Source organism: Geotrypetes seraphini, chromosome 4 (genome assembly GCF_902459505.1).
Source record: "Geotrypetes seraphini chromosome 4, aGeoSer1.1, whole genome shotgun sequence".
Classification (NCBI taxonomy): domain Eukaryota; kingdom Metazoa; phylum Chordata; class Amphibia; order Gymnophiona; family Dermophiidae; genus Geotrypetes; species Geotrypetes seraphini.
Window position 1 is genome coordinate 23,253,186 of NC_047087.1, and position 15,639 is coordinate 23,268,824.

General features: G+C 42.2%; 1 protein-coding gene across 6 annotated transcripts in view; it reads left to right on the top strand.

The window, feature by feature from the left end:
• Positions 1-13,580, top strand: part of C4H16orf46 (chromosome 4 C16orf46 homolog) — a 28,609-nt gene extending 15,029 nt beyond the window's left edge. For 5 of the 6 annotated variants that reach the window (XM_033942028.1, XM_033942025.1, XM_033942027.1 and 2 more), the window contains exon 3: positions 1,462-3,732. In XM_033942028.1, the coding sequence (XP_033797919.1) occupies positions 1,462-2,550 (1,089 nt within the window). In that variant the 3' untranslated portion in view covers positions 2,551-3,732. Of the gene's footprint in view, positions 1-1,461; positions 3,733-12,925 lie in introns of those variants that run through there. The other variant, XM_033942030.1, reaches the window with a different exon arrangement.
• The last annotated feature ends 2,059 nt before the right edge of the window (positions 13,581-15,639 follow it).

Sequence of the window (15,639 nt, forward strand, 5' to 3'; positions counted from 1 at the left end):
AATGCTCCCGGCGGCCTGAAAAGAGGGAGGGAGTGTGCTTGAGGTGGGATCCCCAAACAGAGACCCATCCCCACAGGGGGTCCCGCAGGATCCTTGAGGACCTGGAGTGATTCCCATGGTCCCCGTTCAGCTCTCTAATCTAAAACCAACTTTATCCTGCAATCATACCCTTTTATGTTCAGTCAGATCAAAGGTGATGTAATCTTCCATTCTTCTATAAAAATCCATACACCCAGGATGCAGGAATTCAGGTCTCAAGTGCCACAAAACATGTCAGGGTTTCAGGATATCCCTAATGAATATGCATAACACATTTAGAAGAACTGATACATATATGCACACAACATTAATAATTTATTAATCAAGCTTACTTTTTTCATAAATATTATAAATATATTGAATTATACCACCCTCTGACTTATAACAAACACCTATTTCAACAGACATCCCAGGCAAATGCCCTTGTTGCCCCGAAAACCTGGATAATCAGTTCCACATTGTCCAGTGTTTTATTTAAAATGTCCTTGCCAAACTGGTGCTGCTAGACCAGAACGTACGCAGGTAAGACTAGACTCAGTTAGGGCTCAGGGCCTTGACCTAGGGCTGCCGCGGGAGCGCATTGCTGGGCACGATGGACCACTGGTCTGACCCAGCAGCAGCAATTCTTATGTTCTTATGTAACTCACTCTTAAGTAAATGTTTGTGGATCTGAACCTGGAGTTATGTATTAGAAGAGGTTAATTATTATGCCAAGATGCAGTCTTCACCTGCCATATCTTTGTATTCCTTATGCTCCTTTCAGCCTCTTCCTGCTGCTTTCTGTTACCTTTAACTAGGAGATGTTAGTGATTTAAAGCCATCCACTAACAGAGCAGAGAGGACCTGGTCTTCAAGCCAAATGAGGGTTTATAAATTAGCAACCATACAAGTAAAAATCAAGCCAGGGCTCAGCATGGACCGTGTTTCTTCCAAAAGCCTGCTTCAGAAGTCCTGTAAATCATCCATTATACAATTAATGAGAAAAGGATGCAAAATGAAACCAACACAGCGTCTAGGCGGCAAACCAATGACACAATGATGGTTCAAACGTCTGAACCATCATTGTGACATTTGTTTGCCATCTAGACGCTTTGTCAGCTTCATTGTGCATCCTTTTCACACTAGTTGTTTAATAGATGTTTTACAGGATTCCTGAAGCAGGTTTTGGAAGAAACACGGTCCATGTCGAGTCCTGGTGTGGTTTTTACTTGTATGGTTGCTAATAAAGACTCATTTGTCTTGAAGACCAGGTCCTCTCTGCTCAGTTAGTGGATGCCTTGCTCTTGGGCAGAGATTGATACTTCCTTTATTGTGGGCTGATTTAAAGTCAAATATACTGTGACTAATATAAGGAAAACCTAAATCATTTTGATTTTCTTTTTCTTCTGTTGGTGGTAATGTAAACTGCTTTTGTGTTCACAGGTACAAGGCTGGGGAAGAGCCTCTCCATTTGCTTGCCTTCAGCCCTTCCTCAAAAAAGCAAGAAAAGCAAGAGCGGGGGAGATGGTCAACAACTGCATATTGTGTTTAGATATGTTACAAGTCACGGACAAAAATTTGACTCTAGAACCGAAAGCTACAGCTCCACAATCAAAACCTGCAGGGAAGTCGCCTACTGCCACTGTGATTTCCTCACCTCAAGATGTGTTTGGACCTGTGGAAGGATTACCAGCAGAGACTTCCAAAACCAACAGCGTTCTGGTGGGTGCTAGGAAAGAAATGCATGTGAACAAATCGTTTACTAATGCCAGCCAAGGAGAGCAGAAGCAAGCAAAGGAACACAGTGTTTGGTTTCAGGAGAAGCAGAAGAATGCCATCAGTATAGCATCCCTTGCTTACAGGGACTTAAAAAAGGGCTTGAACCTTGAATCTTCCATGCCAAATTCTTCTGTAAGTTCTGATGAGGATTCACTACTTTTAAATACATTTCAGGTTCTGCCACCAGTGGGATCAGTAGTGAACAGTGATTCTTCAGATACATCACTAAGAAAGAGTAAAGGCGTTGTGATACAGTCCCAAGAGAGAGGGTTTGGCAGAGCCTTAATGGAGAATCCCTTGCCAGGCACCATGATAAAAAAGTTCGAGCAACCGAGTGAAAGAGGAACTGCCGAGAAAAGAACTGATCTATCGAGCAAAGAGATAAAAGTGCAAGAAATTGCACCTGTTTGTGCTTCAGGAATATCAAGGGCCCCTGGGTTGCGAGAAAATGAATATTTTTACTGGCAGTGCTCTTTTGTACCTAATAAAACCAGTCCTACCCCATCAACTGTTGGAACTTCAAAGCAAAATGATCATCTTGCTGTGAAACTGCTGCAGCCAAAGACAGCACAGAAAGGACAGACTATAAAGCTAGATGAGTCCAAACCTCACCATAGTAACAACATGAGAAGCGAGACTAAAGCACGAACCAAAGCCAAGGTAGAGATGAATTCACTTCTTTCAGAACCTAGGCTGCCTGCTCTAACTGTTACTAGAGTAGAAATACCAGTGTCCTCTTACAGAGCACTGTAATGTTTTAGATGAAAATGAATAGCTGATGGCCAAAGGCTGTAGTTTTGCATTCTGTGCAGTTTCCAGATCAATCTTTCCTGTTGTAGTAGGGTGCTGCTGCATGGAACCTTCTGAGCTGCCATCCATGCACTAGTCATCAATGCATATAGCCTTAGTCCAGTCCAGGAGAGCAATTACCTCAGCTACACACAACTGTAGCATTAACAGTTCAGCAGTTGTGCCACGAAAATGCTGAAATCAGCCTACACAGCAGGTTTTAAATAGTCCCTACTTTTAGCTAGTTGCCTTTTGAATTCCTAACTCTGCAATCTGCTTCCAGTTACTAGTAAGAGAAGACATATCATTTTAAGTCTGGTTCTTTTGAAAAATATTTTAGGTAGCAGATGAACCTGATACATTAGTATGTTATAACAGGCAAGTTCATAAAATCCCAGAGCCACACTTGCTACAGTATTGATGTGTGGCTCAGCTCCTAGTATTGCTAGGGGAGGATTTGTCTTTTGGATATTGTCTTTGACAAATTTGGAGCAACAGAACAATGGGCTAGATTCACTAACCTGACTCTCTGTGGCTGATCCGTGCAGGCCCGACCAATTCACCAAACAAAAAAATTAAAATGAGGGCGTTGGAGGCATGCGCAGACCATCTGTAGATGGTCTGCGCATGTGTCTAAGAACTGTGACTGTTAAAAAAATTTTTTTACTAGCCCAGCGAGCCTGTGGTTTTAACCGCTTTAAACCCACAGCTTAAAACCATAGGCTCGCACTGTGGGGGAAGGCCAGAGCAGCGCTTGGGGCAGAGAGCTGCGCAGGAGATTTGGGGCAGAGCAGGGCGGCAGGAGAGGAGATTCGGGGCAGGGCAACAGGAGAAAAAGGTAGAGAGTCGGGGCAAGGAGAAGGAGAGCAGATTCGGGGCAGAGAGCTGAAAAGTTAGGGTAGACAGCAGGCAGAGCAGGAGATGGCAGTCGGAAAGCAGTGAACGACTGGTCCCCAGCAGTCGCTTGTTTGTGATTGGCCAGCCCAGTCGGTGTTGAAGAGTTTTTATTTGTGAATCGCTGTCTGCCATCATTTCAATGCCGTTCCCCCTCATTTGCATGCACAGATTGGAGGATGATTGGGACAGAGGTTAGTGAATTGGGTCGGAGGGAAATTGGGTCACAAAGGGTTCGCAAACCGATTGGTACACAATCAGTTTGCTTAGTGCAGTGATTCCCAACCCTGTCCTGGAGGAACACCAGGCCAATCGGGTTTTCAGGCTAGCCCTAATGAATATGCATGAGAGAGATTTGCATATGATGGAAGTGATAGGCATGCAAATTTGCTTCATGCATATTCATTAGGGCTAGCCTGAAAACCCAATTGGCCTGGTGTTCCTCCAGGACAGGGTTGGGAATCACTGGCTTAGTGAATCTAGTCCAATGTTTCTTAAGGTGTTACCAGATGTACACATAAAGACTCGCCTTTGATAGGAAGCACCAGTTAATTCAGAAGTGGCTTCTGTTCTTAAATGACCAGTGGGGGAGTCAAGAATCCTTTTCACTCTTAGTAGTTAGACCAGGAGTAGGCAATTCTGGTCCTCGAGAGCCAGAGCCAGGTCAGGTTTTCAGGATATCCACAATGAATATGTATGAGATGGATTTGCATTCACTGTCTCCTTGAGATGCAAATCTATCTCATGCATATTTATTGTGGATATCCTGAAAACATGACCTGGCTACGGCTCTCGAGGACCGGAATTGCCTACCCCTGAGTTAGACCTTTATCTTAACTTAAACTGAATTGATGTGCCTATAGGAAGAAGAGAGTTTGCTTTTTTTAACACTTTAGAGAGCCTTTCTACGTATTTTCATAGTTTGAGGACAGTGTGGTCTATACTTATGATACTGTTTGTTATTTTCTCCAGAACAGGGGTCTCCTAAGTCCCTCCTTGAGGGCCGAATTCAGTCGGGTTTTCAGGATTTCTCCAATGAATATGCATTGAAAGCAGTGCATGCACATAGATCTCATGCATATTCATTGGGGAAATCCTGAAAATCTGACTGGATTCGGCCCTCAAGGAGGGACTTTGAGACCCCTGATTTAAAACATGTTTAGACATTAAATTGTTAGTTAAAATCTGTGCCTGATTAACGGGATAGAAGCTCCTAAGAACAGAAAGTCTCTGGCATCTCTGGTACTGCATCGGAAATAAAATGGGGCAGACTTAATGGACCTTCCAGCCCTTATATTCTGTAATATTCTTTGTATTTATATTTTGCCTTGGCACATTGTCATCAAAGCATCGCAGGAGGCCAGTGCTAGGTTACATAAGAATAGCCTTACTGGGTCAGACTAATGGTCCATCAAGCCCAGTAACCTGTTCTCACGGTGGCCAATCCAGGTCACTAGTACCTGGCCAGAACCCAAGGTGTAGCAATTTCTTAGGAAAGGGACCAAGGACAGAATTGTCATGAAAACACCACCACACACTTAGTGTTTGTTCTTGCTTCTAGAATAAAGGTGGACAACCATAGTCTTCGCGGGCTACAACCTAGTTGACTTTTCAAGGTTTTGACTGTGAAGCTAGCATAGGCAGAAGCAATTGGGGTCGCTCCTGCCCAATAGGCCTCAGCTGAAATCAAAACAAGGCTGAATTTTGAAATTCAGTCCAGGCTTGGCACCACAACTGAAAGTTAGCTGGCATCTAATTGAGGTGCCTGAGGGTTCCTGGAAGGGAATACATAAGTATTTGAGTGACTGAGTATTTCTGAGAACATTTGTGTATGTAGTAATATTTGTCAGGCTCTGCTTTCATTTTGAAATGAAAGCAAACATCCACATTGATTTTGTTTAATTTTGAAACAACTGAATCTCATTTTTCATTTTAGCACAAGCTGAAAATGCTTCTCTAATTACTAATGAAACAAGCAGTTCATAATAATGCACATTAGTGGCTAAATGCAAGTTAATAACTCTGTTCATCTGTATTACAATTATTTAGGACCTTATTTAATAAGCCTTTTTCTCTTAGTTACTGCTAGAATAGATGTGTAGACTTTTAGCACAGTGGGGTGCTGAGATGTTTCTTTCTGTCTTTCTTTCTCTCTCCCTGCTTCCCCCCGTCTTTCTCTCTCCATTCCCCCTGTCTTTCTTTCTGTCTCTCTCCCAGCCAACTGTCTTTCTCTCTCCCTACCCCCTATCTGTCTATATTTCTGTCTCTCCTGCTCTGCAACGATTTCATTTCCTTTCCAATCGGTAGGGAGGGAGGATTCAGCCTTTTTGCGTTTTCCAGCTGGTGTAATTGCGGAGGTAGATAGGATGCGTCCCTGAGATGCAGGCAAGATGTCCAATCGCAGCTTTCTTTCCTTTTACCTCCGGCTCCTTGGCTTTCCGGGCAAGCAAACTCAGTCACAACACCCGTTCCGACCCCCTTCTGCCTCTCCGCTCCTTCACACCGGGATTCTCTCTCTCCCTCCCCCCACTCACACATGCGCACTCTCACTCAAACTGTGACCATTTCTGTCAACTTCGCCCTCACAGGGCCAGTCTCATTCGCCTCTGTTCCTGGACCGTTCCGACCCCCTCTGTCACTCCCAAATGGAGGCGGTCTGTTCCCTCAGAACATGACCGATTCTCCTAGGCAGTCTCCCCCTTCCTCTTTTGCTCTCAGAAGACACAGCGGTGTACTGCACATGCGGAGGCATGGACGCAAGGAGTTTCAAGTACACATGCATGCTTATTATTGATAAAATCATTTTCCCTACCTTTGTTGTCTGGTGACTTTATTTTTTTATGCTTTTAACTATGTTTCCAGGGCCTCCTGCATGCTTCTCCTCTGGTCCTCCTTCCCTCCCCCATCTTCTCCCTTCCTTTTACCTCTCCTCCCCCTTGTCCAGCAGTACCCCTTCTCCCTTCCTTTTACCTCCCCCCCTTCCCTGCTCCTCCTGTCCAGCATCCATTAGCTTTAGTTTAGCCATGCTTTCATTAGGGTGCCTCGGGGCTTTTGCTAAGCCGGCCTGCCTCACTTCATCAACGTGGGCCGGCCTAGCAAAGGCCCCTTGGCTGCTTGATGAAACCGCAGCTACTGCCGCTGCTGGTCCGGGGGTGAGAAGAAGAGTCCCGGCAACAGGAAGTCAGCCGGTATCGGGGAAGAAGGCAGGAAATTAACTGACGCAGGCATGGGTCATCAGCGGCAGAAGGCAAAGTATTCTACTACGCATGCGCTAAGGGTTTTATTATAGTTGATAGGTTCTCATTGCATAAAATAGGATCCACTATTAAAATGTGTAGCATCTTTTAATAAGCTCTTACCACAAGCCAAAATGAAATTATTTGAAAACTCCACAAAACTCCTACTATCTTGTGCAAATACAAACCTTTCTGTTTGTTTTTCAGAGCCAAAATTAATTTGGGTGAATTGTGCCCAAGAGTTTGAACTATTGTCTTTTCTGCTGCCTGGTTATCTTAGAACTTGTCTTTTTACATTTTCTGACTCCTAACGTGGCAACATCATTTATTTCTAGTGGTTATTGACTGGAAGAGAAACACAGTGTCCATGTACTTGGCAAACCCACAATAAATATCCTAACACACACTTGCACCTACCCTCCTACTTCTGTGTGCCTGTAAAAAGCAATGATGAACCAGCATGTACTTGAATTTGCTGTGTATATTTGATTTATTTGCGCGAGTACTTATAGGACAGCTTTGAGCAACATTTACAAACACAAGACACAAGGTGGATGTTGTCTGTCATTCTGTGGCTCTATCCTATGATACTATATTATTGGAATGTCAATGAGGAAGAAAAGTCAAATTTCTGCAAATAATAATATGCTATTACTTATTATGACAGGAGTTGCCATTCAGCAGATTACATTTAATTGGAAAAACTGGAATAGATTAAATTATAGTTTTTTGGTGGAATTCATTATGTCATATGTACAAGATGGAAAGAATGTTAGCCTTGCAGAAAGGTAATTTTTAATAACTTTCAGGAGGTTTGGAGGCCATTGTATATTGTAATGAGTAATTATTGGATTATCATTTTTCCCTAATAGGTATAATTGCAAAGTATGGGGGGGTGGGATTTCTGATTTGATATTTAATGATTAGATTAATAGGACAGAATATATAATATATTATATGATATGTACTACATATGAACTTGTAGGGTTGGGAGGGAGGGTTTAAATATTATGATTTAAGTTAAATTGATAGAGAATCAAGTGATATTGTATAAGTTTCAATGTTATTTTATGATACACTTGTTGTAAGATGTAAAATGAATAAAGATTTTTTTTTAAAAAGATAAATTGTTCTTAAGTAGTGTGAATGCCACTCATAGCACATGAAAGCAGAGTTCTTATGTATTGTAATTGTATTCAAAATTCTATGTTTTAGTTGTTCAACCAAGTCTTGATGAGAGGATGTAGTTCTATATTTGTATCCAATCATAGTACCAGATTTTGTGTATTAACCTGTTAGAACAAATGTAAATTTACTAGTCTGTTATTCTGGATATATGAAGCTAGACCTTCACAATATTATTTTACATTTATTTAAACTGATTTACAGTAATCACTTTTAAGGATAAATGTTCTGTTAAATATACTGTTCATTTATTATTGTGATTTCTGCATTAAAACTGTAGCTCTCTCTGTATCAATGAGATCATCATTTATCCCCTAAGTCAGGGGTAGGCAATTCTGGTCCTCGAGAGCCAGAGCCAGGTCAGATTTTCAGGATATCCACAATGAAAAAGTATGAGATGTAATCTATCTCATACATATTTATTGTGGATATCCTGAAAACCTGACCTGGTTCCGGCTCTCAAAGACCGGAATTGCCTACCCCTGCCCTAAGTTAACCATCAAAAGTTCCTATGATTACTTATCCCACACCAATTATAAAGGTCTTCAAAAGAGTTGCTCCCTTATCCAAGATGGTAGTGCTGGAGGTAGGGTGATTTGATTTAAATCATGCCCTGTGCCATTATGAATGGATAAATGGAATTCATTTACCAAAAAATTTAAATATTGCATGAATATACAGCCTCATGCTAGATAATTAAAAGCTAATCCTTATTTCATGATGAATAACTTTAGGACTATATGGTATTTTAAATAGAAAACCTATCTATAGATCAGTTTTCCTCAAGAAAGCATTTTATCTAAAAAAAAATCCAATTTTTAAATCATTGATTTTTATAGGCCATTATTGAGATAGCTTGAAGAAATGCTAAGATAAGTAGCATAAAATCTGTTTTAATATTTTGGATCTAGCTAGGTATTTGGGACCTGGATTGGCCACTGTTGATAACAGGATACTTGGCTTGATGGACGTTCTTGTGTTATGTTCAGCCAAACTGAAATAAAAATGTAACCATGACCATAAATATCCATCCTTTGTGAAACGAAGCCTGTATAGTGTGCTGGGAGTTAAGTAATTTCGGCTTTATTTAATTCACAGAGGATAAGAAATTTCAGACTAGCTGGTTGTGCCCCAAGGGTTGAGCACTGGCCTGAAGAGGGAGGTAGGGAACAGCTCCCCTCTAGCATGCCAGGACAGTTTGCAGGCTCTAGAGTAGGAGTTCTCAACCCAGTCAGCTTTTTTCAGGACGCCTCCTTCCTCCAATGCAACGCAATGGAGGAAGGCCACATAACCTCATGCCTACCTAGAAAACCTGACTGTGCTGCTATGTCCCAAGGACTGGTTTAAGAACCAAAACCCTGTTCCAGAAAAACTGCTTCAACCTGTTGCAGTCAGTTATACTCATATCTCTCTCTTTCTGGGCAATTTCATAAAGAACGTTCCAGTATGAGCAAGGAGCTGGTGCTGGGACTAGAAACAAGCAAAATGTTTCAAATAATTGTTTGGTACAGAACTCCAGGGCTTTTACCTTAAATGGGAAGGAACACAAAGTGAATACATAGAGCAGGGGTGTCCAATGTCAGTCCTCGAGGGCCGCAATCCAGTCGGGTTTTCAGGATTTCACCAATGAATATGCATGAGATCTATTAGCATACAATGAAAGCAGTGCATGCAAATAGACCTCATGCATATTCATTGGGGAAATCCTGAAAATCCGACTGGACTGCAGCCCTCGAGGACCGACATTGGACACCCCTGACATAGAGGATTAAGGATTCTAGTTACATAGAAACATGAGGCAGATAAAGGCCAAAAGACCCATCCAGTCTGCCCATCTGCAGCACCCACCATCCTCCTCTCACTAAGAGGTCCCACATGCCTGTCTCATGCTTTCTTGAATTCAGACACAGTCTGTCTCCACAACCTCTACAGCAGTGGTCTCAAACTTAAACCCTTTGCAGGGCCTCAGAAAAAAATAGTTAATATCTTATTAAAGAAATGACAATTTTGCATGAGGTAAAACTCTTTATAATCTTTCCTTTTAGCTAAGTTTTAATAATAATATTGTAATTTATAGCTAAAGAGACATATGCTCAAGAAACTTTGATTTTACTTTTGTGATTATGATAAACATACCGAGGGCCTCAAAATAGTACCTGGCAGGCCGCATGTGGCCCCCGGGCTGCGAGTTTGAGACCACTGCTCTACAGGGAGACTATTCCACCCATCTACCACACTTTCGGTAAAGTATTTCCTTAAATTACTCCTGAGCCTATCTATCACCTCTTAACTCCTATGCCCTCTTATTCCTGAACTTCCTTTCTAATGAGACTCGCCTCATGCGCATTTATGCCACGTAGGTATTTAAATGTTTGTATCATATCTCCCCCTCTCCTGCCTTTCTTCTTCAGGTCTGTCCCCATACGCCTTATGATGAAGACCACCAACCATTTTAGTAGCCTTCCTCTGGAGCAACTCCATCCTCTATATATCGTTTAGGAAGTGTGGTCTCCAGGACTGCACACAATATTCTGAATGAGGTCTCACTAGAGTCTTATACAGGGGGCATCAATACCTCCTTTTTTTTTTCTACTGCACCCTAGGAAGAAGAAATGTACCTAACAGCTAGTCTTGTTTTCTGTAATCCATGGTCAGTGGAGTAGCTGCCTAGTGGGCTGAGAACCCAGGTAACTGGGTTCGATTCCCACTACAACCTAAACGTTAGTGCAGTGGGCTGAGAACCTGGGGAGCTAGGTTAGATTTCCACTGCAGCACCCCGTGACCCTAGGTGAGCCACCTAACCCTCCACTGCCCTAGGTACAGAACTTAGATTGTGAGACCACTAGGGACAGAAAAAAGTACCTGCATATAGTATATGTAAACCCACAGAAAGGCGGAATATCAAGTCTATGACCCTTCACCCTTCCTGAAGATCCTAAAACCAGAATGATTCCGCTTTACTTCACCATCCTATATTCTTATAAGTGCTCCTGATAATAATAATAACTTTATTTTTGTATACCGCATTACCATGTATCAAGACAGTTATTTTCTGACCATTAAAACACATACAAACAGTCCTGAAGGCAGACTGGGGGACTGACAAGGCCTTTATTTTGTATTCTCAAGTGCTTTGTTAGCAAACAAGAATATGATAATACAGTTTTGCATTGCATGTCATGGTAGTTTTAAGTAATACTATATGAACATACTTCAACACGTAGTCCTATGTTGCATTTTATTCTGGGGGGAAAAAAAAAGTGTTAGAACATTTTATCTTCCACATACTACTGTACTAAAACAGTTTCACAGCTGATGTTATAAAGAAAACATTCCTTCCTTGGCAGAGATGAGTATTTAAAAATGAAAACAACCTCCTTGCTATTTAATTGTAGTTGGACTGATTAATGATAACTTCAAGCTCAAGCACAGGCCTTAATTTTCAGTCCAATACAGTAGCGCAGAGCAGCAGGGGTCCCAAAGCCTGCCCCGGTTGTGTTTTCAGATATGACATTGGAGATCTAACATATGTAAATGTCTCCTATGCATAAAAACGCAGCTTGCTCCGAGACCAAGGGGCCAAGTTTGGGAACCAGTTTTTAGAGAGACAAAATAATTACTCTGAACGTACCAGTGGCCTTGCGGTAATTTCACATTCTGAAACGGTCATCACCAGTTCCGATTTGACAAAAATGTTTCAACCGTGATGCTGACTTGCGTTCTGTAGCTTGCAGCATTTGCACATTCTACTTCTGAAACCTGCTCACAAGGCACATGTAACGGTCCGCGATGACTGTGCAAAAAAAACAAAACAACAAATGCTCATCTCGCACCGAGAGCACAGTTAAAAAATACAAGGCCAAACAAGGAGACGTCTGGGAGTGCTCATGACAAAAATGCACGGCTGCATTTCTTTTTTCAGCATGCTAGTTCTTCAGACTGGGTATTAAGAATATAAAGGATCATTTTCATACCTATATGCAGCTGTCCAGTTAACATTTTGAGAAAACACGAGTTCTCCCTAGAGTTGTAGTGAAAGATGTGAAAAAGAAGTCGGGCCCTTCCATTCAGGAAATAGTGCCGATCCAGCACTAGTCCATGCAGCATTTCAACAGGAAAAAGTCTTTACTCTTAGTCATGCCAGCTGAGAAAAGATCACTAGACCAATAAGCATATGATGCCCAAGCAATTTAGCACTCTTGGAGTGAACACAAATGACCTCATGGTTAATACCAGCCTTCCAAATTGCTTGAGTGAGCTGCAACACTTGAAAGCCTTATAGCTGCAACTAGCTACATTACTACTAATATATTCTGAAGTTACTAACCATCAAAAATACCAGTATTAAAGCTAAAGCTGTCAAATTCACTATTCTATTAAGTTTTGAATTCTTTCCCAACCCAGGAATATGATTATTTCTGCACTGTTAAACTGGAAAATCAAATCATATGCACACAAGCTAAGGTGGGAATTTTGCTAGAGGATTAAAACAGTCAACCTTATTTCAGTGTCTTCTTAGACAATCTCTTCCTCCCTAAGAGTGTATTATAATCATAATTTCTCCATGATTAGACATGTTGCAAGAGAAGAGCCATCACCAGTCATTACCTAGTACATGCCCACTCTCAGTTTCATATCATCCCACATATGAGTGCTTTGCTTTCAACAGGACAGTGGCACCTGGTTGGTTAAAGAGGTGGGGAGGCAAGTACGAGTCTCTCTCCATTTACTCTCACCACTACCTGGTACTCTTTTGTCTCCATTGCTCTACTCCTATCAAACCCCCTCCCCAATTCATTTTTTTCTACTGCTTTTCTGCATATCTGGTCTTAAATGTGTTTCTGGTCGTGCATTTGCATTACCGAATTCACGGTTATGAGCAAACGTGTTGGCACCAATGGTCAAATTATATTTTCAATGAATCCCTGAGGGAAGAGAAGCTAATGCAACCTCTATAGAACTAAGTTAAACACATAACATCTTTCTGAAAATGCTAATACATAATTATTTGTTTATGTTAACAGATTGAAAACAATAAAAAGTGAAATACGGCAGGTGGAAAGTTTGGACACCCTTCAATTGATTCATTACTACCATTATTTCTTTAAAGTTGCTAATAAGGCCTACAATTGGTTATGTGAAGACAATTCCACAGTTCAACAAAGATCTGATCCTTTTAAGCATTTAGCTTGTGACTGTTTTGTCTACTTTCAAAACCATGGGCTCCTCTAAGTAACTGATAATTCAGATAATGTACTAAGCCTATAAGAAAAAAAACCTTAGTGCATTAACACGCTATGTCTTTAAAGTTAATTAATAAAATTAAGCGTGATTAACACAATTACCTTGTGTGCGGGTGCTCCGGTCCCTTCCCCATGCTGCCACCTACAATCTTTGGGCTGCCGGAAGCTTTATCTCTGCAAGACAGGAAGTCAAAGCAGAAGGAAAGCTTCCGGGGCCACCGAAGGCAGCTTGTTCAGCTGTCTGATGCTGCCAGCAGCCCGAAGATTACAGGTGGCAGCATGGAGGAGAAGAGAGAAAGAGAGGTACTCATCCCTTGGGGGGAGAAATGTCACAACTGATTGGGGAAAGGGAAGAGTAAAGGGGAAAGCCACCAAATTGGAAGGGAAGGAGGGAGGGAGAAAGGAAGGGGAAAAAAGGAAAGGGAGATGAGGGAGGGAAGGGCAAGAAGAGAGAAATGCCAAACCACAGGGAGAGGGGAGAGAGATGGAAGGGCAGGAGACAGAGATGACAGACCATGGGTGGGGTTGAGTTGGGAGGTAGGGATGGAGAGTGGGAAGGAAGGAAAAGAGGAGAGATGCCAGAGCATTCAGGAGAGGAAAAAGGGAAGGAGAAATGGCAGGGAAGACAGATACTAGACCATGGGGTTGGGCAGTGATGTACCAAGCACAGACACTGGCTGGAATGGGTAGAGAGAACAGTCACTGGATGGAGGAAAAGGGCAGAGAAATAGGGCAGGAACTGGATGGAGGGAGAGAGTTGCTACCTTGAGGGAGGCAAGGAGAGAGCAAAATGTTGGATTTGGGACAAGGAGAAAGAGGTGATGCATTAAGAAGGAGCAAGGCACATAAAGAGAAGAGTGAGCAAGAAAGGAGGTATGCTGTATGGGGGCATGGAAGAGTAAAGAACCACTGAACTCGGGGGGTGGCACGGTGGATGAGGTGCTGCACTGGGGGGCAAGGAGGGAAAGAGATGCTGAACTTGGGGAGCAGGTGGAGAGGAAAGAGAAAGATCCGTTGAGGGGATTAAGGATGAGAAGGGGGTAGGAAGAGATATACTGGATATGAGGCGTGAGTGGGAAAAAGAAAGAGGAGACACACTGGCCTGGAGGTAAGAAAAAGGAGAGACCAGGATAGAGCCGAGAGGGTGAGTACAGACAAAGGAAATGGAGGACTAGGTAGTAGATGAAACCTAGAGGAAACAAGTGGTTTATGCTTGATTTCAGAAATTGTTTTCTGTTTGTTGTGTTTTCTTTAAAAATATCACAAGTATCAATTGTGAATTTTAATCTTCCCACAGCCGAGGGTAGGAGGCACCCAGGGTAGTGGCGTATCCCCACCCTCTCTGCCCCCCGGCCACACATGCCTTCCCCTTTCCCCCGTAGCTCTAACTTTTTGCTGCACGAGCAGCATCTCCAACCTGCTGCTTGTGCCGACCTCAGCTCTCCCTCTGATGTCACTTCCTACTCCTGCAACCAGGAAGTGATTTCAGAGGGAGAGCCAAGGCTGGCGCAAGTAGCAGACTGGAGATGCTGCTCGTGCCGAGGGTATGGGGGGGGGGTCAGAAAGGAGGACAGGTGCCAGCGCCCTTATCAAGATGGTACGCAGGATGGTCTGCCCCCACCCTTACTACGCCACTAGCCCTACTAAAAATGTTTCCAGTTAGCAATTTTAACTGCCATAGACATTTAGTTGTAAGCAATTATGGTACATAGAATTATGAAGTTAAGGCAAGATTTGGAAAGCCATGAAAATTCTCACAGAATTGCCTAAAAATGGATCTTATCTGTAAAACAGAATCCAGAGATGAACAACTGACCTGCTGAAAAGTTTAGGGGACACTGGAGTGGACATACACAATGAAATTTATGGGAGAATTGTTCAGAAAGAAAACTTTGCTACAACTTTATCACCAAAAGACATTTTCTGAAATATGCGGGGGAAAAAATAAACCCTCTACTAAACCTGAAACTTTGGACCGATGAGACAAAAAAATGAATTGTTCAGCTACAACATAAGATACATTTGGTGAAACATTTAAAGAAGAAAACCCCCCCACAACTCTTGCCAACCATTAAGCAAAGGGGTGGATCTATTATGCTACGGGTTGTGTGGCAGAATATATATTGCATAAGTGAAGGAAAAATGGATTCAACTACCAACATATCACAGAACTTACTATCTCACAGTTTGCAAAGAAACTGAAGTTGAAATTAGGATGGATATTTCAGCAAGATGATGGATCTAAAACCTACCTCAAAATCAACCATGAAATATTTACAGGAAAGAAAGATGAATGCATTAATGTGAACTTCAGTCCCCAGACCTGATTATTGAAAATCTATGGGGATCTCTCTAATATGTGGTGCATGCGGCAAGACCAATAATACTTCTGAACTAGAGGAGTTCTGGCAAGAAGATAATTCCAAAAGCAGACAACTCTTAGCTGGCTAAAGGAAACGTCTGGAAGCTGTTGCTTCTGCCAAAAGGAGGTGTTA